Below are 26,430 nucleotides of genomic sequence, written 5' to 3' on the forward strand. Positions count from 1 at the left end.
TTACATGGTCTTTGGGGCCGCCGGTAAATGTCCTGAAACCAATCACAATATTACCCTGAACGGCATGAACATTCAACGCGTATCTAAATTTAAATACTTAGGACATATAATTGCCGAAGACCTTAAAGACGATGCCGACATTGAGAGGGAGCGTAGGGCGTTAGCAGTCAGAGGAAATATGCTGGCTCGCAGATTTTCCCGTTGTACAGAAGAGGTCAAACTCACCCTCTTTAAAGCCTACTGCCAGAATATGTACACGGGAGGTCTGTGGACTAGTCATACTAAAAAATCACTGGACGCCTTACGTGTTCAATATAACAATGTTTTTCGGATGTTGTTGGGACTGCCCCGTTACTGTAGCGCATCGGCGATGTTCGCTGAATATCAAGTAGATTGTTTTCCTGCAATTATACGGAAGAAGACCACATCGCTGATCCGCAGGGTGCGGAGTAGTCCGAATAGCATACTGACAACGTTGGCAGATAGGTATACGTCTCCTATATGGGTCTGCCTAGTGAGGAGATTGATTAGGGAAACGCACACGCCTTTGTAATCGCTCTCGCACTTTTATTGTTTCTATTTAATTTTCATTTTATGTTTCATGTCTCTGTCGGATTTACTAACTTAGGTTAAGTTTTACTAACAAATCTATGGACTTTTGTTGTCTGAAAATAAACGATTTTTATTTATTTATTTATTCTTTTTTCTATTGGTGCCGGGAACCACACGGCACAGCGGCATTCCGATAGCATATTTAGTCATTTATAAATTAAGTAAAAATGCATACGTTTTAAGACATTTCCAATAATTGCAGAGAAACCAAAAAAATGTAAGTATTACCCTGTAAAGAGGCCATCTTGTATGGAATTTTCTAGAAAATTAATTCTAAAGGCAGGCAGTAATTATAAATATCTAGGAATTGACGAGACGCAGTACCTAGAATTTTATTAAAATTGAAGACATATTTTCAGTGATTTATGGAGATTCAATCAATATACGTACATATTATTTATTTATTTTTAAACTTTAACACAAAAATGTACCTTCAAAAGGCGGACTTAATGCCGTTTGGCATTCTCTACCAGTCAACCAGCTGACCAAACAGAAAAACTTTAAGTTGGTGGTGCGATAAAGTGCACATGCATACTAGAAAATACATTATATTACAAACAAAATATATACGAAATACATGTGCCGTGTGGTTCCCAGCACCAATACAAAAAAGAATAGGACCACTCCATCTCTTTCCCGTGGATGTCGTAAAAGGCGACTAAGGAATAGGCTTATAAACTTGGGATTCCTCTTTTAGGCGATGGGCTAGCAACCTGTCACTATTTGAATCTCAATTCTATCATTAAGCCAAATAGCTGAACGTGGCCATTCAGTCTTTTCAAGACTGTTGGCTCTGTCTACCCCGCAAGGGATATAGACGTGACTATATGTATGTATGTATGTACATAAAATATCAAATTAGGATGACCCATTATTGCTCTGCCGAAGAAAGAACCCATTCACAGCATGTTCGCGTCGCGTCTATATTCCTTGCGGGGTAGATAGAGCTGTATGGTTAAATTCTGGAATTAATTATCAAATAGTGACAGGTCGCTAGCATACCGCCTCCTTCAAGAACCCGAAGTGTTTTAGCTATTCCCTTAGTCGCCTTTTACGACATCCATAGGAATATTGAGTAGTTCTATTCTAAAGTTCTGGAACCCATACCTAAGTATAATATTACTCCTGCTCATTTTTACACCTACATTTTGTTTTTTTTAAATCTTTGAATTTGTTTTTTTTAAATCTGTGGTTCATTTTAAACTTTCGAACACAACACAAACTTCTGAGCATAATTACAGTCGTATCAATGATTTAATTATTTGTAAATATGACTGCAGAAGTTTTTTAATTAATATTAATGACAAGACTTTTGAAATTATATTATTATCGACCGTGCTGTGTGAAGTAAATTTGTTTAGAAAGAGTTGCTGCCCGCGACTTGCAAACATACATACATATAATCACGACTATATCCATTGCGGGGTAGACAGAGCGACAGTCTTGAAAAAACTGATAGGCCACGTTGTTTGGCTTAATGATGGAATTGAGATTCAAATAGTGACAGGTTGCTAGCCCATCGCCTAAATGAAGAATCCCAAAGTTATGTTTGTCTCTGCAAAGGGTGCTTTAAATTAAACTTGCTAAGAAACCGACTTTTAGGTACACTCTAATACCCACCTTATCCCTTGCGGGGTAGCCGTGTGGTTCCCGGCACCAATAAAAAAAGAATAGGACCACTCAATCTCGTTCACATGGATGTCCTAAAAGGGATAGGCTTAAGAACTTGGGATTCTTAATTTAGGCGATAGGCTAGCAACCTGTCACTATTTGAGTCTCAATTCTATCACTGAGCCAAACAGCTGAACGCGGCCTTTCAGTCTTTTGAAGACTGTCGCTCTGCCTACCCCGCAAGGGATATAGACGTGATTATATGAGGTAGACAGCGCTTAAAAAGACTAAAGGCTGATCTGTACCGACCAAATGAATGAAAATGAAACAAAGTTTAAAACTAAACTAAGTATTTATTAACCATTGAAGTTATTATATCTCGGGTCGCTGGTGTAAATGCCGATCTCGTAATCCAGACCTGTTCCTCTGTCGCTCTTCAGACGAAGGTTCACGTAGGAGTAGCCCACCCCGCCGGCTGTGATGTTGATGCTGGAGTGGCTGTGCAGCTTGTCCAGAGCTTGGATACCCTGATGAAGGAAAATAAATATTATTAGGCGATTAAGGGATAGGCTTATAAACTTGGTATTCTTCTTTAAAGCGATTGAGGCTAGCAACCTGTCACTATTTGAATCTGAATTCCATCGTTTGGAATAGGATCACTCCATATCTGTCCCATGGATGTCGTAAAAGGCGACTTAGGGATAGGGTAATAAACTTGGTATTCTTTTGGAAAGCGATTGAGGCTAGCAACCTGTCACTATTTGAATCTGAATTCCATCGTTTGGAATAGGATCACTCCATATCTGTCCCATGGATGTCGTAAAAGGCGACTTAGGGATAGGGTAATAAACTTGGTATTCTTTTGGAAAGCGATTGAAGCTAGCAACCTGTCACTATTTGAATCGTAATTCCATCATTAAGCCAAACAACTGAACGTAGACTATTAGACTGTTGACTCTGACTACCCCGCAAGGGATATAGACGTGATTATAAATAAATAAATATAGTCGGGACAAATTACACTGATTGAGTTAGTCTCGAAGTAAGTTCGAGACTTGTGTTACGAGATACTAACTCAACGATACTATATTTTATAATAAATACTTATATAGATAAACATACAAGACCCAGGGCAATCAGAAAAAGTTCTTTTCTCATCATGCCCTGGCCGGGATTCGAACTCGGGACCTCCGTCGTCACAGACAAGCTTACTACAGCTGCGCCACAGAGGCCGTCAATACAGAAATAATGCATACAAATGTGTGCGTAGCGACATCTATACGCCACAAGTCACAAGAACAAAATCAGGCAACGCTATTAATCGTTAACAGCGAAAAGTATAAATTGCGCAACGGCTTGACCGATTCTCATGAAATTTTGTGAGCATATTGAGTAGGTCTGAGCATCGGCCGACATCTTTTTTTCATTCCCCTCAGTGATAAGGGTTGTCTGCTCTTAACATTTTTTTTAACTAGAAATTACTTAAAAATTATTTATATGGCGAAACATTCAACGTTTGTCGGGACAGTAGGTATAGTCTATACATATAATAAAACAGTAAAAATATTTTGTCTGTACATTTAGTATTTTTGACTGAAATGGATAGAGGGACACTCAGAATGAATAACAGAAAGCATATTTTTTTTTTATTTTTTGTCTGTCTTTATGTATGATCACGATTATCTCCGAAAGTACTCAACCGATTTACTTAGCACTTTCACCATTTGCTTTGTTTAACTCAGAAAAACATTTAAAGTTTGTTACATCAAAATCGGTTCACAAAAAAAAAGTTATCGTCATTTGAATGAACTCAAGGCATGAGTTTGCCTGCAAATAAGTTTACGCGGAAAAATTCGAAGAGTAGAGAAATAATCAGTTTAAAATTACTTAGTATAAAAAATACGACATAAAATAAATATAATTGACAATAAAAATAATATCTGTCATTTTTTATTTGTGTGACTTGTGGCGCATACTTTATGTCGCCACAGTAGATAAATAACAGAATTGAAAACCTCCAATTTTCAAGTTGATTTAAAAATAACTTACCGCTATAATCCTATTGGACGGATTGTTATAGAAGAACATTTTCACACGTTTTATAAAAGGTATGGCATTATACTGAACATTCGTTATATTCTCCAAAACGACACGATCCAAAACATTACCAAACACATAATTATAACAAGTCACTTGATATAAAGAAAATATGATGAAAAAACTTAAAATTATCAACTTCATTGTCAATTTGTTTATTTTTTTATTTCTATAAAAGTGATAAATGACAATTTTTAGCAGATGTTTCTAAATATAAGTGGCTAAATAAATCGAATTGACGAGTATGCTGGTATGCGTACAAGATTACATTGAGGTCGATATACTAAGGTCAGTATGGTGACAAGATTCTGTGTCCAAGTAAGGATTTTCCTTGAATTGAGTCAGTGATGACGTAATTTTATCTGTTTGTTCCAATTATTGATTTAGAACTTCCTTTGTCAATGAGTTAAGAGGAATGACTAGTTTAAAATGAATGCATGTTTCGCACCTAAGTTAAATAGATGGATAGTATCTTTTTTTTTAATTTGAAGCTGGAATACACACACACATTAAGTAGTTCTAAGTCTTAATTATATTGTTTATTTAATATTAGTATTTATAATCAATTTCTTAGGTTAATATATGTGTAGGTTTATGGTTTTAGTAGATAGGTACATATATCATTTATTAGTTATGATGATGTAACTTTGTATATTTGTTTGATGTTAAAATAATAATATTAATGTTAATATTCTCTCAAATAAGATTTAATTAAATAAAGAGCTTACCTTTAACGACATAGCGTTTTACAACTGATCGTGGCCTTTCTGTCTTCTCGAGACTGTTGGCTCTGTCTACTTCGTAAGGGATGAAGATGTTGATATGTATGCATGGTACGTTTCTAACGGTTCCTTTTTAACAATAACACTTAAATGCAATGGATAAATAATTGTCTTTTCATAAAATTGTAACTTCTGCTCGCGACTTTCATCAACATGGTTTCTAAGTCAATGTTCTTCATCAGAGATATCTGTTATAGCTCTCTCTCTCATCTCAGCGTGTTCCCGGTCGCACCCTCCACAGAAGTGTTTCGGGACCCGGGGTCCGCCTTCCCATTTCTCTCACCACTTGGTCCGGTTTTCGGCGTCCTCAGATTTCAGTCCATTGGCTCGCGTTTCATTTTTATCTTTATATCGTCAGGGTCAAGTTTTATCTCTTTACCTAATTTCATCATACGTGGTTTAGGCGTAAAAGCGTAACACATATACGTACATACATAAAATCACGCCTCTTTCCCGGAGGGGTAGGCAGAGACTACCTCTTTCCACTTGCCACGATCTCTGCATACTTCCTTCGCTTCATCCACATTCATAACTCTCTTCATGCAAGCTCGGCGGTTTCGGGTACTTTTGACCTGACCTGACCCTGACCTGTGTGACTTGTCACACATACGTCATGCAGTACAATGCAGGGATCATGGCATGAGGTAGGATGTAGTTTCTGCCTATCCCTCCGAGAAACACGCTTGATTTTAGGTACATAGGCGAGTTTCGCCACCACTTACACAAAAGTCCTCCTATTTTCTGTCTGTATGTATCTACGTGCTAATCTCGGAAAATTAGGAACGATTATGTTCCTGATTGAAATATTGCAGAGAGCTTTCTGAGTAAGTTTTATATCTTCAAATGCTACCCGTGATTAGCCGGGGCGGGTCGCTAGTGTATAAAAAAATTTCTTTGTATACTGTCCTATATTAATCGTGACATTTGGTCAACCGATCTTGTTCCCGTTTCTTAGTAATAAGTTGTTATTTGTTTGTTATCAACTAGTTAACGCCCGCCACTCCGTTTGCGTGTTATTGGAAATACTTACGAAGGCTACATACATACGTACATATAATCACGTCTATATCCCTTGCGGGGTAGACAGAGTCAACAATCTTGTAAAGACTGATAGGCCACGTTCAGCTATTTGGCTTTTAGATAGAATAGGCATGACGACAGGGTTAAAAAAATCGGTGGATGAATGGTTTGCGTAAAGAAAATAACTAAAGGATTCTAATATAGTATCCAGTTTTAATGAAATTATTCATATTATGTATATTTTTAACAAAATAAAAGGGTAAAATACTGCAATCGGCCATGTTAACCGAAACACCAATCACAGCGCATGACGTCACGGTAATGTAAACCAACTTTACTTCACTCACTACTGTTGTGTTTTGTTGTTGTATTGTAAGTTCAGCTGACTTTTTCTTTAGTACGCATCGCATTTGGATTGTCTTTTTATTAGTATAAGTGTGAATTGTCGTCTTAACTCGACTCTAAAACAATGGAACCGGGCTTTCTTAAGGCAAACGACTCAAATTTGCCAAGGATTGACATAATGATGTTGGGAGATTTCCTCGCAAATAATAAAGAATTTTGCTCGTCTGAGTTTAGAAACGTGAAAACCTCCTTGTAAGTAAATTTAAATTTAACACTGAATACAACTTAAAACCTGTAATCAACTCGTTTTGAAATCAGGAGCTTATTTTATTTTACTTTCATTTTCATAGGTTATTTTTACTTTGAACTTGTCAAATCACATTGAAAATAGGTTAGTCATACTAATAAAACTCATTGTTAAATATCATTGTTTATTTTTGAAGCGTGAAGCACCTACTAGTATTTTTTCTCATAGTAAACATCTATCTAATATCATATTCACCAAGTCATTGTACATGTAGGTATTTGTTCTAATTAATTTCAATTATTTTAGGTCTTCAAGACCATCATATGGGGATGATGCAATCAGCTATGTGCAACTTAAACGGGAAGGAAATATTTGTATGGTAAAGTGCAAGATTTGCCCAGAGCATAAAGTCCATGCAAAACTATATGCTGTTACATTGATGGTTGATGAAAATGAAGAAAAAGTAGTATCAATCCAATGCCATGATTGTGTTGCTGCCCAAGGCGGATGTAAGCATGCCATGGCTCTGCTTATGTGGGTCCATAGGCGAAGCGAAGAACCTTCTTGCACAGAAGTTTTATGTTACTGGCGGAAATCAAAGCTATCAAGAGTTGGCACTTCCTTGAAATTTGTATCTTCAAAAGATTTATCTAAAGGTAGCCCTCTATTGCCTTCTAACTCTATAGTTCTGGCAAAATTTTTAGAAGAAGGAAAAAAGAGAAAAGTTAACAACTGCGAGCTTCTAAAACATCAGCTAGATTATACATACATACATAAACTCACGCCTCTTTCCCGGAGGGGTAGGCAGAGACTACCTCTTTCCACTTGCCACGATCCCTGCATACTTCCTTTGCTTCATCCACATTCATAACTCTCTTCATGCAAGCTCGGCGGTTTCGGGCACTTTTGACCTGACCCTTCACCAGGACGTCCTTAATTTGATCAAGATATGTTCGTCTAGGTCTTCCCACCCCGACCTTTCCCTCCACACTCTCCTTGTATATCTGCTTAGTCAACCTGTTTTCATTCATCCTCTCCACATGACCGAACCATCTCAACATACCCTTTTCTATTCCTGTAACTACATCTTCTTTCACATCACAACATTCCCTTATCACGCTGTTCCTTATCCGGTCACTCAATTTCACACCCAACATACTCCTTAACGCTCTCATTTCCACTGCATTTATTCTGCTTTCGTGCTTCTTTTGCCATACCCAACTTTCACTCCCATACATTAATGTCGGGACCAACACGCCCCTGTGCACAGCCAGTTGAGCCTTTTTGGATAGTTTCTGACTGCTCATAAAGGCATGCAAAGCTCCATTCACCATGTTCCCCGCGTTCACTCTCCTTTCAATATCACTATCACACTTGCCATCTGATGTAAACTTTGATCCTAGATATACAAACTCTTTCACTTGCTCAACTTTTTCTCCTCCAATCAAAATATTACATACTGTCATTTCTTTCTCCATTTCAAAGACCAGTGTTTTAGTTTTACTTACGTTCACTTTCATTCCTTTCTCTTTTAAAGCTTCATGCATACAGTTTACCATCTCCTGTAACTCCTCCGCTGATGACGCCAGTATAACCTGATCGTCGGCATAGAGCAGACATTTGACGAGTAATTCATTCATCCTTAATCCACTTTCAGACTCTTTCAAACCTGTCAAACAACTATCCATAAATAGGTTGAACAGCCACGGTGACGCAACACATCCCTGCCTAACACCTTTCTCAATCTTAAACCACTCAGTGTGCGCTCCGTTTATCCTGACACAAGCACTCGAATCCTCATATAAGGATTTCAGTGCTCGTATCAAGAGACTGCTCACCCCATGCATAGAAAGTGCTGACCACAATTCATTCCTCTCAACTCTGTCATAGGCCTTTTCCAAATCCACGAATGTGCAATAGACTTTTTGACTCTTGGCCAAAAACTTTTCGGCTATGCACCGCAAAGAAAAGACCTGATCAGTACATCCCATTCCCTTTCGAAATCCCGCTTGAGCATCCCATATTTTGTCATCAGTTTCATTCCTGACTCTATTAATCAATACCTTAGCATACAATTTGCCGACGACGCTAAGCAGGCTTATACCACGATAATTTTTGCAGTCCAGTTGTGACCCTTTTCCTTTGTAAAGTGGCACAATAACAGCCTTACACCAATCTTTTGGTACTCGGCCGCTTCTCCAACACAAATTGAAAAGGCAGTACAACTGTCTAGCTACGACGCCTTTTCCTGCTTTAAGCATCTCGACCGACACTCTATCATACCCGGCAGCCTTACCCGCTTTCATACTCTTAAGTGCTTCCACAATTTCAAACATTTCAATTTCGCCTTCCATCTCATTCTCTTTTTCTTCGCTATAGCAGAACTCTTTCTTATTTTCTTCCTTTTTTTCAAATAAACTCTCAAAATAGTCCTTCCATATCTTTAGCACACATTCTTCTCCTTTCACAACGCTACCATCCTGGCATCTGATCCTAGTCAGCTCTCTGGTTATAGTTTTTCCTCGGGCTGACCTTACGGATTTCCAGAATACTTTCAGATTTGACTGAAAGTCTTCTGATAGCCTTTTATCAAAATCCTCTTTATACTCTTCTTTCTTTCTAATTACAGCTTTCTTAACCAAATCTTTCATTTTTTTATATTCCTTACGTGCTTCATTCACATCCTCATCTATAACCTCTTGCATTCTTAAGTTAGCTTTTGCTGCTAACAAATCCAGCCATGCTTTCTTCTTTAATCGCACAAGTTCTTGCACATCTTTACTCATCCACGCATTTTTGTGATTTTTCCCTTTCCTTCTTCTACTTACACCACACACTTCAACAGCTACTTTCACAATTCTTTCTTTAAATTCCTTCCATCCATCTTCAATATTGCTCCTCTCATCTAAATCTTCAATTTCATCCTTCAGTCTATTAATATACTTGTTACCTACATCCATATCTTGCAAATTTTCTACTTTCACTCTTTCCAAAGCGCTGGTTTGCTCCCTTACCCTGTGCCGCCAGCGATTGAAGATACCCCTTATCCGGGATATCACCAGTAAATGGTCCGAGTCAATGCCAGCACCGCGATATGCACGGGTATCCAGCACTTTGTTCTTCAATCTTTCATCCACAATCACAAAGTCTATCATACTTTTTAAAATACCTTCCACTCTTGTATAGGTGTGGATCTCTTTATGTTGAAACATTGAGTTCGACACAAAAAGATCCCACTCTAGACAAATTTCTAATACACTTCTTCCATTATCATTCACCTTTTCGTCACCAAACGCACCAAGCACCTTTTCATATCCATCACGCTTTACACCCACCCATCCATTAAAATCACCTAACATAATAATCTTCTCATTTGGCTTGGTAACTTTCAATACTTCTCTTACACAGAGAGCTAGATTATAATTGTGATGATTTACTTAGCGTCTCAATGCACCAACTTGTGCTTAAATATAAAGAAGAGTGCTGTGAGTTATTTTTAAGAAAAGTGAATTTGACAATTGATATAATCAACAAGATTGAAAATGAAACCAGGGACCAGTTCAAAAATAAACTTTGGTACGAATTGAGGTATGGTAGGGTAACAGCTTCCAGAGCCTATGAAGTGAGTCGGTGCCAGACTGATGATGGCACTCTGATTTCTATTATTATGGGAGGGAAGATACCAGACACACCAGCAATGAAACGGGGTAGATATTTAGAAAATGAAGTACGAGAAATAGTTAGCAAAAAACTAGGAAATAAAATCAAGAATTGTGGGTTATTCATAGCTCAAAAATATCCCATGTTGGCAGGCTCCCCTGATGGAATATGTCAAGATAGCATTGTGGAGATCAAATGTCCTGTAAGCAACAAAACCTACCTCAATTACATAAAAAATGGAAAACCCAGCAATAAATGCTTTGCCCAGATACAAATGCAAATGTACTTAAGTGGTCTAAGACAGTGTTACTTTTGTGTTGCACACCCAGATTTTTCCACTAATAAAAAAGTAGAAATTTTATGTATAACCTATGACAATCAATTTATGTCAGGCTTTCTTGAAAGTTTTATTAGATTTTGGAAATCCCATGTGTATCCGTTGTTACTTAAAAGTATAAAATAAAAATGCATAAATGTTTCATGTGTTTCATTTAATCAGAGAATCTTGTATATTAATCAAACCACAAGCTATAGTAATAACATCATCTAGAACTTTAACCAAATTTAAGTTAAGACATGCATGTGGTTTTAACATGTTAAATTCACGTAACCGTCTTATCACCCGTTCAATGTGGATTCGTAAGCTAGCTATTTGTTTCGTTTCTTTTGCTTCAGATTTAGTTAACTGAGCTTTTGCTTGGATAACTTCTATCAATGCCAAAGTCATCAGCAAGTTCATGAAATGATTTATTTAATCTAATTTTCATAAGACATAGTAAAATATGGTTATATGGTATATTTGTGTGTTCTTGGATCAAGTTAACTAAGTAATAACAACATAAAGGAATGCCAATATAAGAATGGGGGCGTTGTTTAATTTTCTTCAAGGTAGACTCTAAAGCATTTAAATCTTCTTCTCTTTTGTCATCCTCCATCATCTCGCTACAGTCAGATGTAAATTCTATTTGAAAAGATTTAACTGATGATGATTCTGTGCGAGTTACAGAGGGAGTATAAAAAAAAGACCAAACAGATAGTGACTGTTTGGTCTTTTTTTTTACTATTTTACTCAAAGCATCTACTCTTGCTCTTGATGGGTTATTATTATAACTATGCATGATTTTGAATGGTGATGTAGAGACAGAATGTAGAAACGGCTTCAATGGTGATGTCATCTGATTTACCGAGCTAACTTCTGTTTGGTTAGCTTTGCTTCTGAATGTTCTACAAAAGTTTACTTGAACTGATTTATTCAACACTTTTGGTGTTGATAAGGAAACCTCTTCAACCATTTCCTGAACTGAAAAACAAATGGTTTTCTTAAGTGCAATATATTTAAACACAAATACTATCACAGAAAAAATCTATGTAGTTTTGTGTGTACCAATAATATATCTAATTAATAATTCTGAAAATAAAATTAACATTTCTCAATGCTATATTACTCTAGTAAATAAGTTAATAAAATATATACCTGAAGTACTGGCAATTTCTTCAGAACTTGATTGTTTTGTAACTGTATCTTTTTCTTCTAATGTAGCAATGTAGGGTCGCTCTGTTGTCTCAGATGTTCGAGTTTTCCTGTCTGATTGGCATATAAATTTTTTGGGCATACATCCTGGTATCATACGTACTTGTGATACGGACCCCATCACATGATATTGCATGTAATTTTCCATATCATTAGGTAACTGAAAAATGAAAAGTAAATAATTAAAATTGATAGTAAGAATGATGATGTTGATAATCTAGACCAAAACAAACATAACCTCAACTACTTCCATAGCCTGGATATGTGAACTTTTTCACGTCAAACAAACATTTTGAGTTTAAAACCTATCAATATAATGATAATATACTTACATCAAAGTGGTCCTCACAGAAATAAAGTGGCGAATTCGTGACTACGTCGTTCGGGTCTCGCCGTGCGAGCTTTAACCATTTAACTCTCATTATGTTTTTGTTTGGAACATGTACAAACACCTTGTTGGGTGTTTTTATGGATGTGTTTTTGCACTGAGGTACTGCACACCACTTATAAACTTTAGAATTCATTTTTAACACACGAAATATGTTTGCTTTCTTCAATGCACATATGAATTGAAATGAACAATGCAATGACATTGACGTGTTTACCTAAACGTGACGTCATAGCCGACGCCATGACAGTGGCGTACTGTTTTTGTGCGCTATTCAAATAATATTTGAAAAATAGCTTTAAAATTTGCTAAACTTTATTTTATTACTGAAATAAAGGTTTTTTAGTAAATAGTAAATATGTATCCACATTACGGAAGAGGATTTCAAAATCATTCGTCATGCCTATTGAGATTCAAATAGTGACAGGTTGCTAGCCCATCGCCTAAAAACGAATCCCAAGTATGTAAGCCTATCCTTTAGTCGCCTTTTACGACATCCATGGGAAAGAGATGGAGTGGTCCCATTCTTTTTGTATTGGTGCCGGGAACCACACGGCACTTACGAAGGTTAAGGTTATTAAATTTACTCAAATTTCGGTACACATTACAGAGTAGCTGGTAGCCGTTTGACTTCTACATCACGTGATCCAGATCTTCCATTTTATTTTCCATTTCCATTTTTATTTAATCTTCCATTTCCTAACAAACATCTTATCATATATACAAACAGACAGACTTACTTTTTCAAATTGATGCTCGGTTAGATACTTTTTTATATGTTGTTATAAATTATTTATTTATTTTAAATATAATCAATGTACGGACAAACATTTTTTACTGTTTAATTATATGTACAGATTGTAATTTACTACGTCCTATTCTAATGATTGATATTATTATGAAAACTGATAAAGCCGTGTATAAAGATGATTCAAACATGTTTATGTATGGACTGTGGACTAGGCACATTTCAGATTAATCTATACTAATATTATAAAGCTGAAGAGTTTGTTTGAACGCGCTAACCTCAAGAACTACTGGTTCGAATTGAAAATTCTTTTTGCGTTGAATAGACCATTTATCGAGGAAGGCTTTAGGCTATATAACATCACGCTGCAACTATAAAGAGCAAACAAATAATGGAAAATGTGAAAAAAACGGGGAAAATTATTCATCCTTGAGGGCTTCAATGATGGCCAAAATAACTTTTCCACACGGACGAAGTTGCGGGCACAGCTAGTTTTACATACATATAGTCACGTCTATATCCCTTGTGTGATAGACAGTGCCAACAGTGTAGAAAAGAGTTTGGCTCAATTATAAAATTGATATTCAAATAGTAACTGTTTTGCTTAATGATAGAATTGAGATTCAAATTGTGACAGGTTGCTAGCCCATCGCCTAAAAAAAGAATCTCAAGTTTATAAGCCTATCCCTTAGTCGCCTTTTACGCCATCCATGGGAAAGAGATGGAATGATCCTATTCTTTTTTCTATTGGTGCGATCCTAGGTGAGTACTTTTAATAGATAATCAAACATACTATTACAATTACATCAAACACACTTTATTCTTAAATAAAAACATCGAAATTACACTTAATCTTGCGTTAAAAAGTTACTATATTCCCTCTCCAAAACCTTTAGAGCGCCCTCTGTTGCCAACAACGCGTTCTGTTTCCTCAAGTTTTCTATCAATGCTTTCTGCTTTTCTACGCGCGTTGTTAACGATTTAATTCTACCCTCCAGCCGAGAGATGGCGTTCTGATGAGACGCTGAGAGACTGCGAGAGGAATCTCGAAATTCCTGAAAAAAGCATACTATGTTTCAATTAACCAACTTGAATAAAGAGGTTCTTAAACCCGTATGTTCAGGACATTCCCAATTTAAATCAAGATTACCTAGGCTTCCCCTTTTAACATTTAAGTCTAAGTTTTTTATTCATTACTTGCTGTGCCCGCGACTCCGTCCGCGTGGAATAGTTATTTTGGGCATCATTGGAAGCCCTCAAAGATGAATTATTTTCCCCGTTTTTTCACATTTTCCATTATTTCTTTGCTCCTTATAGTTGCAGCGTGATGTTATATAGCCTGAAGCCTTCCTTAATAAATGGTCTATTCAACGCAAAAATAATTTTTCTATTCGATACAGTAGTTCCTGAGATTAGCACGTTCAAACAAACAAACACTTCAGCTTTATAATATTAGTATAGACTAGGCCCGCGTGAAAATTACCTTATGTTCTTCTGCGTACTCCACAATAAATATACGTAGGTATGCAAATTTTCGTGTGAAGGTAGATTCAGTTGTTTCCACGTGAAATTTGTACAAACTAACACACTTATAACGAACAACAAACCATCTACAAAGTATTGGGTACAAGATAAACAAACCAAACCTTCGACCTACAACATAAATGTAAAAGGTGAACAATATAATAATAACGGCCAAGTGTGAGTCGGGTTCAGTAAAATCATCACGTTAGTTACTTAAATATTATTTTTATTATATTCACTTTTCTTGCTACATACATACATACATATGGTCACGTCTATATCCATTGCGGGGTAGACAGAGCCAACCGTCTTGAAAAGACTGAATAGCCACGTTCAGCTATTTGGCTCAATGATAGAATTGAGATTCAAATAATTCAAATTCAAATTCAAAATTTTTATTCATTATTATAGGATATTATTATATCGCTTAATAATTGTCGTATGGTTTAACAACTTGGTTGACGTCAAATAAATTACTTAAAAACTAAGTTTACTGCCGCTTCCAAGGCGTCAGTGCAGAAGAAGCGGTAACAAACTGCACTGCAGCATTTTCATCAACAACGTCAACTTCACAATATTAAATTATAGGTACTTAGAATAGAATGTGGACGGGAGAATACATTGTTCACGGGAGATTTATATATTTATGAGATTTAATATTGAAAAAAGAAAAAAATATATATATATATATATATTATGGATTGCCAATTTTAAAAAGATTTATGTACAGAGTGTACTGAAATTTTGATTTAAGTTCAAATTAAACTACAATTAATTACGAGGTTCCTGTGCCAAGCTCGAGCCAGATGTTTTTATCATTAAGGTAATCATCAGTCCTATAATAAGCCTTCCCACAAAGTACTTTCTTTACATACTCTTTGAATTTTCGGTTGGGCATATCAAGAACAGACTCCGGCAACCTATTATAAAATCGTATACAGTTCCCCATAAATGATTTACTGACTTTGCTAAGCCTATGAAACGGCATGACTAATTTATGTTTATTACGTAAATTTCTATCAGTTGTGGCACTAACTTTTTGAAAAAAAGAGGTATTTTTCCTAACATACATTATAAGATCAAAAATGTACTGGGAATAGTGACAGGTTGCTAGCCCATCGCCTAAAAAAAGGAATCCCAAGTTTGTAAGCCTATCCCTTAGTCGCCTTTTACGACATCCATGGGAAAGAGATGGAGTGGTCCTATTACTTTTTTGTATTGGTGCCGGGAACCACACGGCACTTTTCTTGCTGTTTATTAAAATCGAACAAAAAATTGCTTAAAAATAAAGTTTTACGTATGGGCATGCATATGTATTCATATGTAAGTATGTCAGCTGGCTTTGCCTGTTGATTTATATTTTTATATTTTTATATTGATATTATAAAGCTGAAGAGTTTGTTTGTTTGAACGCGCTAATCTCAGGAACTACTGGTTCGAATTGAAAAATTATTTCTGCGTTGAGTAGACCATTTATCAAGGAAGGCTTTAGGCTATATAACATCACGCTGCAACTATAAGAAGCGAAGAAATAATGGAATATGTAAAAAAAACGGTGAAAATTATTCATCCTTGAGGGCTTCAATGATGCCCAAAATAGTTATTCCACGCGGACCTAGGCGCGGGCACAGCTAGCAATTAAATATATATATAAAGAAGGGTTGCCTCCAAGTGAATAAATAACAAAATAAATTTAAATAAAAAAGCCTCAGGTTAATAGTAACATTATATGGAAATATATTACATCTCTTTTTGGACTCATTATACGTCAGAACTTCTCGGTTTCTTGTATGGAGATTACTGGCACTGGTGCTATCTCTGTCTCTCTTACTCTCATACGAAGGATCTAAAAATGAATTTATTAATCCTGGCAGTTTTAATAAGGATAATGAGAAACTCTTATCAAAATATTGCATTGTCATCGGTCCTTGATACGTGTGCAAAGTTCCAAGTTGATCAGACGTTTAGAAATCAGTGAAAATTAAGCTCAAAGATTCCGTTACATACATACATACATACATACAACCCAAGCTAATATAAGCGTAGTAAAAAAAGTACTAGGCGAGCATAAGAACTAAAGAGCTCATTAGTACCTTCTCAGCCCTTTTGGCATCTTCGATTTGATGTTTCAATTTGTCAATGACTTCTTCATGGGACGCACATCTCGCTTCCACGCTGGCGTTATTATTTTTCAATCTCTTCAATTCAATTGTAAGTTTGTCTGCCTCGCCGCGTTGTTCCTTATAAAGTCTGTCTTTTTCCTGAAAAAAATATCATTATCATATTTAGCTATTAAGTTTTACATACATATGTACATATAATCACGTGCATATGTCTTGCGGGGTAGACAGGGCCAACAGTCTGGAAAAGACTGTGATAGGCCACGCTCAGCTGTTTGGCTTGATGATAGAATTGAGATTGAGAGCCCATCGCCGAAAATAAATACATTCCTGAAAACCGCATCAAAATCAGTTCAGCGAGATAATCGCAGACAAATACAGAGTTCGAGAACCACTTTTTTTAAGGTGGTTAAAATTTTATCTCTTTATAAATAAATATATTCGGGAAAAATTACACTGATTGAGTTAGCCACGAAGTAAGTTCGAGACTTGTGCTACGAGATACCAACTCAACGATACTATATTTTACTAGAGGCCGCCCGCGACTTCGTCCGCATGGAAACCCTATCAATCCCGCGGGAACTCTGGGATAAAAAGTAGCCTATGTGTTATTCTGGGTCTTCAGCTACCTACATACCAAATTTCATGGTAATCGGTTCAGTAGTTTTTGCGTGAAAGAGTAACAAACATCCATACATCCATACAAACTTTCGCCTTTATAATAGTATAGTAGGATAATAAATACTCATATAGATAAACATCCAAGACCCAGGCCAATCAGAAAAAGTACTTTTCTCATCACGCCCTGGCCGGGATTCGAACCCGGGACCTCCGGTGACACAGACAAGCGTACTACCGCTGCGCCACAAGGAATAAAATTTTTTAATTCCAACATGATAATGTTAACGGCATGCAAAAAATACCTGATGGTAAGCGGTCACCGCTTCACATACCTGAAGCTTACCCTCCAACACGCCACATTTGGCCCTCAAATCACCCGCTGTAGACTTGAAATTATTCGTTCTCGTGAGTAAAGACATTCTCTCACCTTCCAATTCGGCTAATTTTGTCATGTGATTTTTGCATTGCGATGCCTATTAAAAAAAACTCCATCATTATTATAATATGCATTTAACACGTTTTTATCTGCTAGCTGTGCCCGCGACTTCGTCCGCGTGGAATAGTTATATTGGGCATCATTGAAACCCTCAAGAATGAATCATTTTCCCCGTTTTTTTTTTTCACATTTTCCATTATTTCTTCGCTCCTTATAGTTGCAGTGTGATGTTATATAGCCTAAAGCCTTCACTCGATAAATGATCTATTCGACGCAAAAACAATTTATCTATCCCTATCATAACTTAACAATCAATCCCGCGGGAATTCCGGGATAAAAAAAGCCTTTATGTTATTCTGGGTCTTCAGTCACCTATATACTAAATTTCATCGTAATCGTTTCAGTAGTTTTTGCGTGAAAGAATTACAAACATCCATACTGACATCCTGACATACTCACAAACTTTCGCATTTATAATATTAGTAGGATATTAGATGTGATTTCACTAGAAAAACGTCTAGAAAAATGCATTTTTACCTTATTCTCTATGGTATTCTGAAGTCTGTCCATTTGTTCTTGCATCAGCTTAATTTTCGACGACAGGAATTTGCAAATTATATCAACCGATAGACGATCTGAAAGAAACATTATTGTTATTTAATTATTATATATTTTTCAAAGAATTTCTCCCTTTGTATTTTTGTCGACTAGCAATTTCATCTTTTTATTATGTATAAGATATAATTATTGTAATGTTGCATTATATATATATAAATATATTAAAATAATTAAATAAATTTTGAAAGATAACATACTAGTGAAATATTCTGTGAAATTTTAAGCGGCTACCTGTTACCGTTTTTAATATTGAGCAAAAAAATACGAAAAAACACGTTCATTGAATGGAGACACCCCTTAATACATACATACATATAATCACGTCTATATCCCTTGCGGAGTAGACAGAGCCAACAGACTTGAAAAGACTGATAGGCCACGTTCAGCTGTTTGGCTTAATGGTGGAATTGAGAGGAACATATCCACACACCCTTTGATATTATTATTATTTTATTTTTAGTACTTGCTGTTATAGCAGCAACAGACATACATAATTTGTGCAAATTTCAGCTTTCTAGCTACCGCGGTTTATGAGATACAGCTTAGTGAGAGACAGACATACAGACAGCGGAGGCTTAGCAATAGGGTCACGTTTTTAGCTTTTAGGTATGGAACCCTAAAAAAGAAAAATGCGAATTGTGTGTGTGTGTATATTTTATTATTTTTTATTATTTTTGTTGACCCAAAACTACTTAATTTAGGCTAGAATTTGGATAGAGTCTTTTTAATACTGTTACAATTCAAAAACATACACACAAACATATAGTCACGTCTATATCTCTTGTGGGGTAGACAGAGCCATCAGACCCGAAAAAACTGAAAGTCCAAGTACAACTTTATGGAAATTGAGATTCAAATAGTGCATTAAAAGTCATATTGATAGGATGTTTGGCCCCTTTTCAGGATCCATTTGCAGGAGGATAATTGATAGTACCAGCTACCCACCTTTCAGAAATGATGCCGGCAAAACTTTCTCTTGAACACTGACAGAGACAAAAGCATTTAGAAACTCCGTATCTTCAGTGTTACCCTTTGGTACAGTACAACAATGGCAAATCACTCTTTTTGTGCAACTTCTACACATATTTTCATCATCTGTGAATTTATTTTTTAAATCTGTGCATTTGTTTGCACAGTTTTCATCATCTGTGCACACATTTGCACAGATTTCATTGTTGATTTCATTTTTTTTATTTGTTCCATTTTCAAATTTCGACACTGTCTGGTCAGATAATTTCTTTTTTGGTTTTGTTTTAACTTTTTCTGGTGTGCTTATCGGGGAATCATGACAATGTTTTTTTGTGGTTGGCCTCGAACCAAATGTAAGGCTTTGGGAGAAATCAGCAAAGAAATCTTGCTTTTGCTGGGAAAAGAAAAAAATCAGTTAACATACTTATTTTTTTTTTTAAATTACCTAATGCTGTTATTTTTGTAAAACATATGAGTAATTAGATAAAAATCTGTAGAATTGGTACTTTTTCATTCACAAATCCCTTGTTTTGGTAAATGCTACATAATCCAGTTGAATTTTACTTAATCATTGAGTTTGTGGTCTAATTATAGTTTTTTAAACATACCTATTTATTGTTTGTTCTTTTCACCTTGTTGGGTCAGGTTTTCCTCTACCACTACCGGCTCATGATCATAGGCGGACCCCGGGGGCCACCCAAAGCAAGCAAGGTGGACCCAACTAGATATAACATCAGAAGGATGACGATAAATAACTTGATATAGTTCCCTAGTAACAGTCAGCTATGCTGAAAATAATAAGTTACAAACTTACCATTACATGTTCGATTTCCCTCATTAAACTCTCAGTTTTCTTTTCTAGTTGTTTATTCAACTTCTTAAATTCATCTTCTCTTGCTAAGAGGTCCAAGGAATCCATATTTTATACTAAAAAATTATCGAAACAAGATGTTATACCTTCTTTATTAAACTGACAGCTGTCTTAAACTTACTAAATTGAATACACAGCATTCTATCGTCACATGTACTACAGACTGCTGTTTTGAAATTGGTCGAATAATATTGTCATTAAACAACTTGGTTGTCATGGAAACGCATCTTGGTCACCGTGCTAAACAGTTACTTCCTAGTCAAAAAGTTTCTTTTAATTCAAACTAGAAACATTAATCACAATAATTTCTTATGTTATTAGAGTGATAGAAATTAAATTAAAAAGATATAAATTATCATAATAATAAAAATTGCAATACATGCTTATTTGATTTGTTGTTATTATACAGTTAGCGACATCTAGTAAAGAAATGTTGAAACTGTATTCAACGCCACATTGTTAATTAAAGTCCTTAGAATATGGGTCATAAAGTCTCAAATGCAATAGCAAGACGTGTTTCGTTGTTTGTAAATAAATATCGAGCTCCTGTCAAAAACAGCTGTACAAGAACCAATCAAAACAAGATCTACGACACCAAATATTGTTTTCTTTGTCCCACACGCACACATACGCAGAAATGATAATTACTCTTTGTCTTTCTTATGATTTGTTCGAGACATATATTTTCAAATTAGGCCATTAAATATGTTTATATTTAAGCGTAGGCTCAAAATTTAGCAAAAATGGAAAATTTGCAACAAATACTAATCGTGCTCGACCTAAAAACCTTATCAAGGTCGTTGCTACAGAGTGAGAGGACAGTGGAATGAGCGAGAGGTGAAACAATTTAGTGTCTCTTCCATCGATTTACCAATGAGAGGGCTGAATTGCCAGCTGACGAAATGTCAGACATTTTAGTTTCAACAGGGACGAGCGTAGAATCGCTCGTTCGACAACGGAAGTGCGAAATATTGTAATATCACTGTACTGTGGACGGCATTAGCTTGTCCATTCTTGTAGTTAACAGTGTAATAATGTATTTAAAGAGGAAAAGACACGATCATAGAAGTGTTATATTATAGCGTAGATGTTTAGTGGGGTGCGTCGAGTGTGATTCGAGTGAAAAAGGTAGGTTCTTTGTTGCTAACCAGTGCACTACCATATGTTGTGATTTCACTACAGAATCGTGGAGTTTAACGCATTATTTCGATCTCGTGACGATTCGCGTCGCCCTATGAGTTTTAGAAAGTTTTCATGCATCGATTTTGCAATGATTCCTCGCTTTACATGTCAAATAATGCGTGTACTTAAGAGTTGAATAAAGTTTATCGAATAAGTAGGTATCCTTTTTTTTATACAGAAATTTATAAAAATACAAAAATTTATCGGAAATCAGCTGATTACCGATAAATTTTTTGGTTCTATAACCCTTCTTTTTTGATACGAGTCATTGCACGAACTTCGCGTTTTCCTATGCCTTTTTTATAACGGGTTGAACAGGTATCTTTTGGCCCTTCAAAATAGTGATGGCTGTGTACTTCCATTTATCGATATCGATAATTTTCAGTTTTGGCCAAACACACAATAAAGTGACAGGTTGGCTCAAATGTTGGTCGATAGTGTTTGTCAAGCCCGGCCCGTTAAATTGCTTTGCCGATATATTTGAATAAAATATTTACCCTACCATAATTTTACGATATATTTTGCAAAGCAGTCACGGCGAATGCACCTATGACGTGTTACACGTGTCTGTTTTACTGAAACTATCAAGGTTTTATAACTAGGTAGGTAAATAGGTACTTACATTGTAATTTAATTGCTTTAGCTCATTACAATATTTCGCATAAGCGACACAGACAGACAAATAAGAGCCAATCCTTTTCCTGTAATGTCGTAAGTAACTATGAGGCTACTAAAGGATACATACATATGGTCACGTCTATTTTCCTTGTGAATGATATATATGAATAGACTGATAGGCCACGCTCAGCTATTTGGCTTAATGATAGAATTGAGATTTAAATAGTGACAGGTTGCTAGCCCATCGCCTAAAAAATAGTCTCAAGTTTGTAAATCTATCCCTTAGTCGCCTTTTACGACATCCATGGGAAAGATATGGAGTGGTCCTATTCTTTTTTGTACTGGTGCCGGGAACCACACGGATATATAAAGGATACATTCCAAATTCCTTGACCTGCTGGAGAACTGTCCCCCTTTCCGCAAATTCCATTACAAAGTTTGTATTTTCACACAATAATTACTAACACATTTATCTATAATATAGATATAGATTCTATATTATTGTCCCGAATTATATTTAATAGACAACAATTCTTGTCTTTATGGGTATTTAATCAGCTTTGGCCACGGCTTCCTGTAGTATGCGTAGGTAGTCCACGTGGTATTTATTTTAGTCCACGACAAAATTCGTGTCGTGTGGTTCCAGTTGGTGTAAATAGGACTGTTCTCGTCGATATCTTGATTATAGGTGCCGTGTGGATCCCGGCACCAATACAAAAACGAATAGGACCACTCTTTCCCATGGATGTCGTAAAAGGCGACTAAGGGATAGGCTTACAAACTTGTGATTATTTTTTAGGCGATGGATTAGCGACCTGTCACTATTTGAATCTTAATTCTATAATTAAGCCAAATAGCTGAACGTGGCCATTCAGTCTTTTCAAGACTGTCTACCCCGCAAGGGATATAGACGTGACCGTATGTATGTATCTTGATTATAGCACGAAATACTGGTATTGGCTGGGTTGTTCACGATCATTGATTAAGTATATAACTTATATTAACTATCCCTCAGGGAACTGATGAGATGGTTGAATGAGATTTCTTATGATCAGTTTGGACCCTTCTCACGAACGTTGACAAAAGACGAAAAGACATTTATTTTTACCTACATACCTACAATCACGTCTATATAACAGTCTTAAAAAGACTGGTAGGCCACGTTTAGCTGTTTGGCTAAATGATAGAATTGAGATTCAAATAGTGACAGGTTGCTAGCCTGTCGCCTAAAAGAAGAATCCCAAGTTTATAAGCCAATCCCTTAGTCGCCTTTTACGACATCCCTAAGAAAGAGATGGAGTGGTCCTATTCTTTTCCTAATGGTGCCGGGAACCACACGGCACTTATCGTTATAATTTATTATTATATTAGGTATTTATATAAATAGTATAATGCGATGCGAAAGTTTAAAATCAGTTATACGAGTCGGAGTTTAACAAGAAATCGAGATTTATGATTTTTCAGTACACATGTAAAACTCCATTCCTTAAGGAACATTTGCTATGTAATTTTTTTTTAGGTAGTAAAGGTATTTACCAGGTGATCGTACGAGAATAGACCCCATATTGAGAGAGTGTGAGAGAGAGAGGGATGAAATGCAACCAGCCATTGTCCATTCTATTTATGTCCAAATCAAATTCTAAATTGGTCATTCAGCTAATGCCCTTAATGGTGAAAAGGTCAAATGCGTAGAGGTCCCTCACCCTATGCTTTGGTAATAATATTCATTGATTTTTTTCGTCTATTTTGTTATTTTTAAAGCTGTAGTTTACCATTTTGAAGCTGTACCTACTTACATACATATAATCACGTCTATATCCCTTGCGGGGTAAACAGAGCCAACAGTCTTGAAAAGACTGATAGGCCACGCTCAGCTATTTGGCTTTAAGATAAAATTGAGATTCAAATAGTGACAGCTTGCTAGCCCATCGCCTAAAAGAAGAATCCTAAGTTTGTAAGCCTACCCCTTAGTCGCCTTTTACTACATCCATGGGAGGGAGATGGAGTGGTCCTATTCTTTTTTCTACTGGTGCCGGGAACCACACGGCACTGACACTTACATAAATATGTATACGTGTGTCATTATCTTCGGGATGAACAGCCTCAAGGTCCTTGTAACCCCGTAAAAGATAAAAGACGTAATAAAGTTTTTTTTGCCTCTAGCAATAGCGAGACAATTGTCGTAGAAGGAGTTTTTTTTTTCTAATTGTTTACCTGAGTGGTAATATAATAGTGACCGTCGCAAGAAGTTGTCGCGTTGTTTCTTACATCAATGCTATGTTTCAACGAACTTACATACATACATATGTATTCGTCTTTATCTCTTTCTAAAGCTGAACGTGGTCTATCAGTCTTTCCAAGACTGCTGGCTGTGTCTACCCCGCAAGGGATATAGACGTGATTATATGTATGTATGTATTATCTCTTTCTGGGTAGACAGAGCCAACAATCTCGAAAAGACTGAAGGATGGTATTGATATTCGAAAAGTGACAAGTTGCTATACTAGCCCACAAAAGAATAGGATCACACCATCACTTTCCCATGATGTCGTAAAAGGCGACTGAGGAATTGGCTTATAAAGTTGGGATTCTTCTTTTAGGCGACGGGGTAGCAACCTGTCACTATTTGAATCCCAATTCTATCATTAAGCCAAATAGTTGAACGTGGCCTATAGACCTATAGGTCTTTTTAAGACTATTAGCTCCCGCAAGGGATACAGACGTAATTATATGTATGTATGTATTAGTCACCATTTACGAGTCCATGGGAAAGAGATGGAGTGGCCTATAACCCTGGGTTTGGTGTTGGGGTATTCAAATAGCTGTAACGATACGAGTATTTATCGATGATTACTGCCAATCGGTTTTGTCTTGATCAAGGCGAAGACGTTCTAGCAAAAGTCAGGTCAAGAGTACCCGAAACCGACGAGCTTGCATGAAGAGAGTTATGAATGTGGATGAAGCGAGCGAAGTGTGCAGGGATCGTGGCAAGTGGAAAGATGTGTGTCTCTGCCTACCCCTCCGGGAAAGAGACGTGATTTATGTGTTTATGTATGTACTGCCAACCCGGGCCAACGACATTGCGTGTCTCAAGCAAATAAATGACTTATGATTTATTTATAATTTCGATGAAATTATCATAATTATCAAACGATCAACTAAACCTGATGGAACCTAAAATGCTATGTAAAGTATGTTTTTAACCGCTTTCAAAATAAAAAGGACGGTCCAGTTTTACCTGTATGTATGTATGTTTGTCCGCGGTCACCTCGCATTTGGCTAAAACGATTTTCAATGCGGTTTTCGGAAAAGTGTTTGTTACACTGAGGAGACGGTTCTAGAAATTTAAAAGACAGATAAATAGAGGATGTCGATTGGATCGGTTCTCTTTTTACAAAATCTTTTAATTACGAAACCCTGAAATGGTGTTTGTATTATTATATTAGGCTCTCATGCTGGCCTAGTAGCGAAAAATTCATATTTCACATAAGTACATAAATTCAACATACATACATACATATGGTCACGTCTATATCCCATGCGGAGTAGACAGAGCCAACAGTCTTGAAAAGACTGATAGGCCACGTTCAGCTGTTTGGCTTGATGAATGCTATGCTAGAATTGACATTCAAATAGTGACAGGTTGCTAGCCCCCATCGCCCAAAAGAAGAATGTGTTTTATAAAACATAACTCTCCTTTTTTGGCCGTGATGTAAAAATAGTCAGTGCGACTTTGATATGGTCAGTGTGCAGAAGGCCAGTGTGCCCTTTGTTCTGACATATTAACATACAATGTAGGTAAAGTTTTGTAAATTAAACTTGAAATATTTTAATGGATTTCATGACTGATACAGTGAATAGGATTGTATTAGCATTGCCTGCTTTTGCTTTTAACAGTCAGCGGTAATAACATTTGTTTGTTTGTATTGTTTGCAAACTCTTTATTGCACATAAAAATTCATATAACAAAAATAGAATAGTCATTTTGTATTTCTAAGTTTGTACTACATATAAGTAAATCATACTTTGGACCCTGTTTTCAAACAAATCCTACTAATATTATAAATGCGAAAGTTTGTGAGTATGTCAGGATGTGTGTACGGATGTTTTTTTTTGCCATTTGATATTTAGCTTAAAGAAAGAATTGAGATTCAAATAGTGACAGGTTGCTAGCCTATCGCCTAAAAGAATCCCAAGATTAAAAGCCTGTCCCTTAGTCGCCTTTTACGACATCCATGCGAATGAGAGGGAGTGGAGTCCTATCCTTTTTACTATTGGTGCCGGGTACCACACGGCATGATGAAAATACTAATGTGACATAGATATGAAATGTAATAATATACTTGACATTATAAAGTTATGACATTTTGTTGTCTGCAATTGCATGCAAGGTCATTTCGTGGTGTTACTAAGCTATTATTATATTATTA

The 26,430-nt window shown here is 36.2% G+C and overlaps 5 protein-coding genes across 5 annotated transcripts in view; 2 read left to right on the forward strand and 3 right to left on the reverse strand.

Annotated features, from left to right (window-relative positions):
• Nucleotides 1–2,579: 2,579 nt before the first annotated feature.
• LOC106135374 (uncharacterized) lies at nt 2,580–4,599 on the reverse strand. The gene is made up of 2 exons (XM_013335656.2): nt 4,273–4,599; nt 2,580–2,750 (listed from the first exon to the last, which is right to left on the reverse strand). The coding sequence occupies exons 1-2, from the start codon at nt 4,462–4,464 to the stop codon at nt 2,580–2,582; spliced, it is 363 nt and encodes a 120-aa protein (XP_013191110.1). The 5' UTR covers nt 4,465–4,599.
• Nucleotides 4,600–6,499: 1,900 nt separating this feature from the next.
• On the forward strand, nt 6,500–10,837 carry LOC132903725 (uncharacterized). Its single transcript, XM_060952580.1, has 4 exons — nt 6,500–6,719; nt 7,021–7,476; nt 7,692–7,712; nt 10,156–10,837. The coding sequence occupies exons 1-4, from the start codon at nt 6,592–6,594 to the stop codon at nt 10,835–10,837; spliced, it is 1,287 nt and encodes a 428-aa protein (XP_060808563.1). The 5' UTR covers nt 6,500–6,591.
• A 118-nt stretch (nt 10,838–10,955) lies between these two features.
• LOC132903762 (uncharacterized) lies at nt 10,956–12,457 on the reverse strand. The gene is made up of 3 exons (XM_060952794.1): nt 12,238–12,457; nt 11,849–12,065; nt 10,956–11,674 (listed from the first exon to the last, which is right to left on the reverse strand). The coding sequence occupies exons 1-3, from the start codon at nt 12,427–12,429 to the stop codon at nt 11,052–11,054; spliced, it is 1,032 nt and encodes a 343-aa protein (XP_060808777.1). The 5' UTR covers nt 12,430–12,457; the 3' UTR covers nt 10,956–11,051.
• Nucleotides 12,458–13,868: 1,411 nt separating this feature from the next.
• LOC106135375 (testis-expressed protein 9) lies at nt 13,869–20,293 on the reverse strand. The gene is made up of 6 exons (XM_060952765.1): nt 20,144–20,293; nt 19,306–19,723; nt 18,280–18,377; nt 17,639–17,779; nt 16,659–16,826; nt 13,869–14,096 (listed from the first exon to the last, which is right to left on the reverse strand). Exons 1-6 carry the CDS (start codon nt 20,246–20,248, stop codon nt 13,890–13,892), a joined length of 1,137 nt encoding a protein of 378 aa, XP_060808748.1. The 5' UTR covers nt 20,249–20,293; the 3' UTR covers nt 13,869–13,889.
• Nucleotides 20,294–21,102: 809 nt separating this feature from the next.
• LOC106135380 (atos homolog protein A) overlaps nt 21,103–26,430 on the forward strand; it is a 45,834-nt gene continuing 40,506 nt past the window's right edge. The window contains exon 1 of the mRNA XM_060952710.1: nt 21,103–21,328. The gene's annotated coding sequence lies outside the window, so the exon portion shown is untranslated. The remainder of the gene's footprint in view (nt 21,329–26,430) is intronic.

The sequence above is a fragment of the Amyelois transitella genome, chromosome 29 (assembly GCF_032362555.1).
Source record: "Amyelois transitella isolate CPQ chromosome 29, ilAmyTran1.1, whole genome shotgun sequence".
In the NCBI taxonomy this organism is placed as follows: domain Eukaryota; kingdom Metazoa; phylum Arthropoda; class Insecta; order Lepidoptera; family Pyralidae; genus Amyelois; species Amyelois transitella.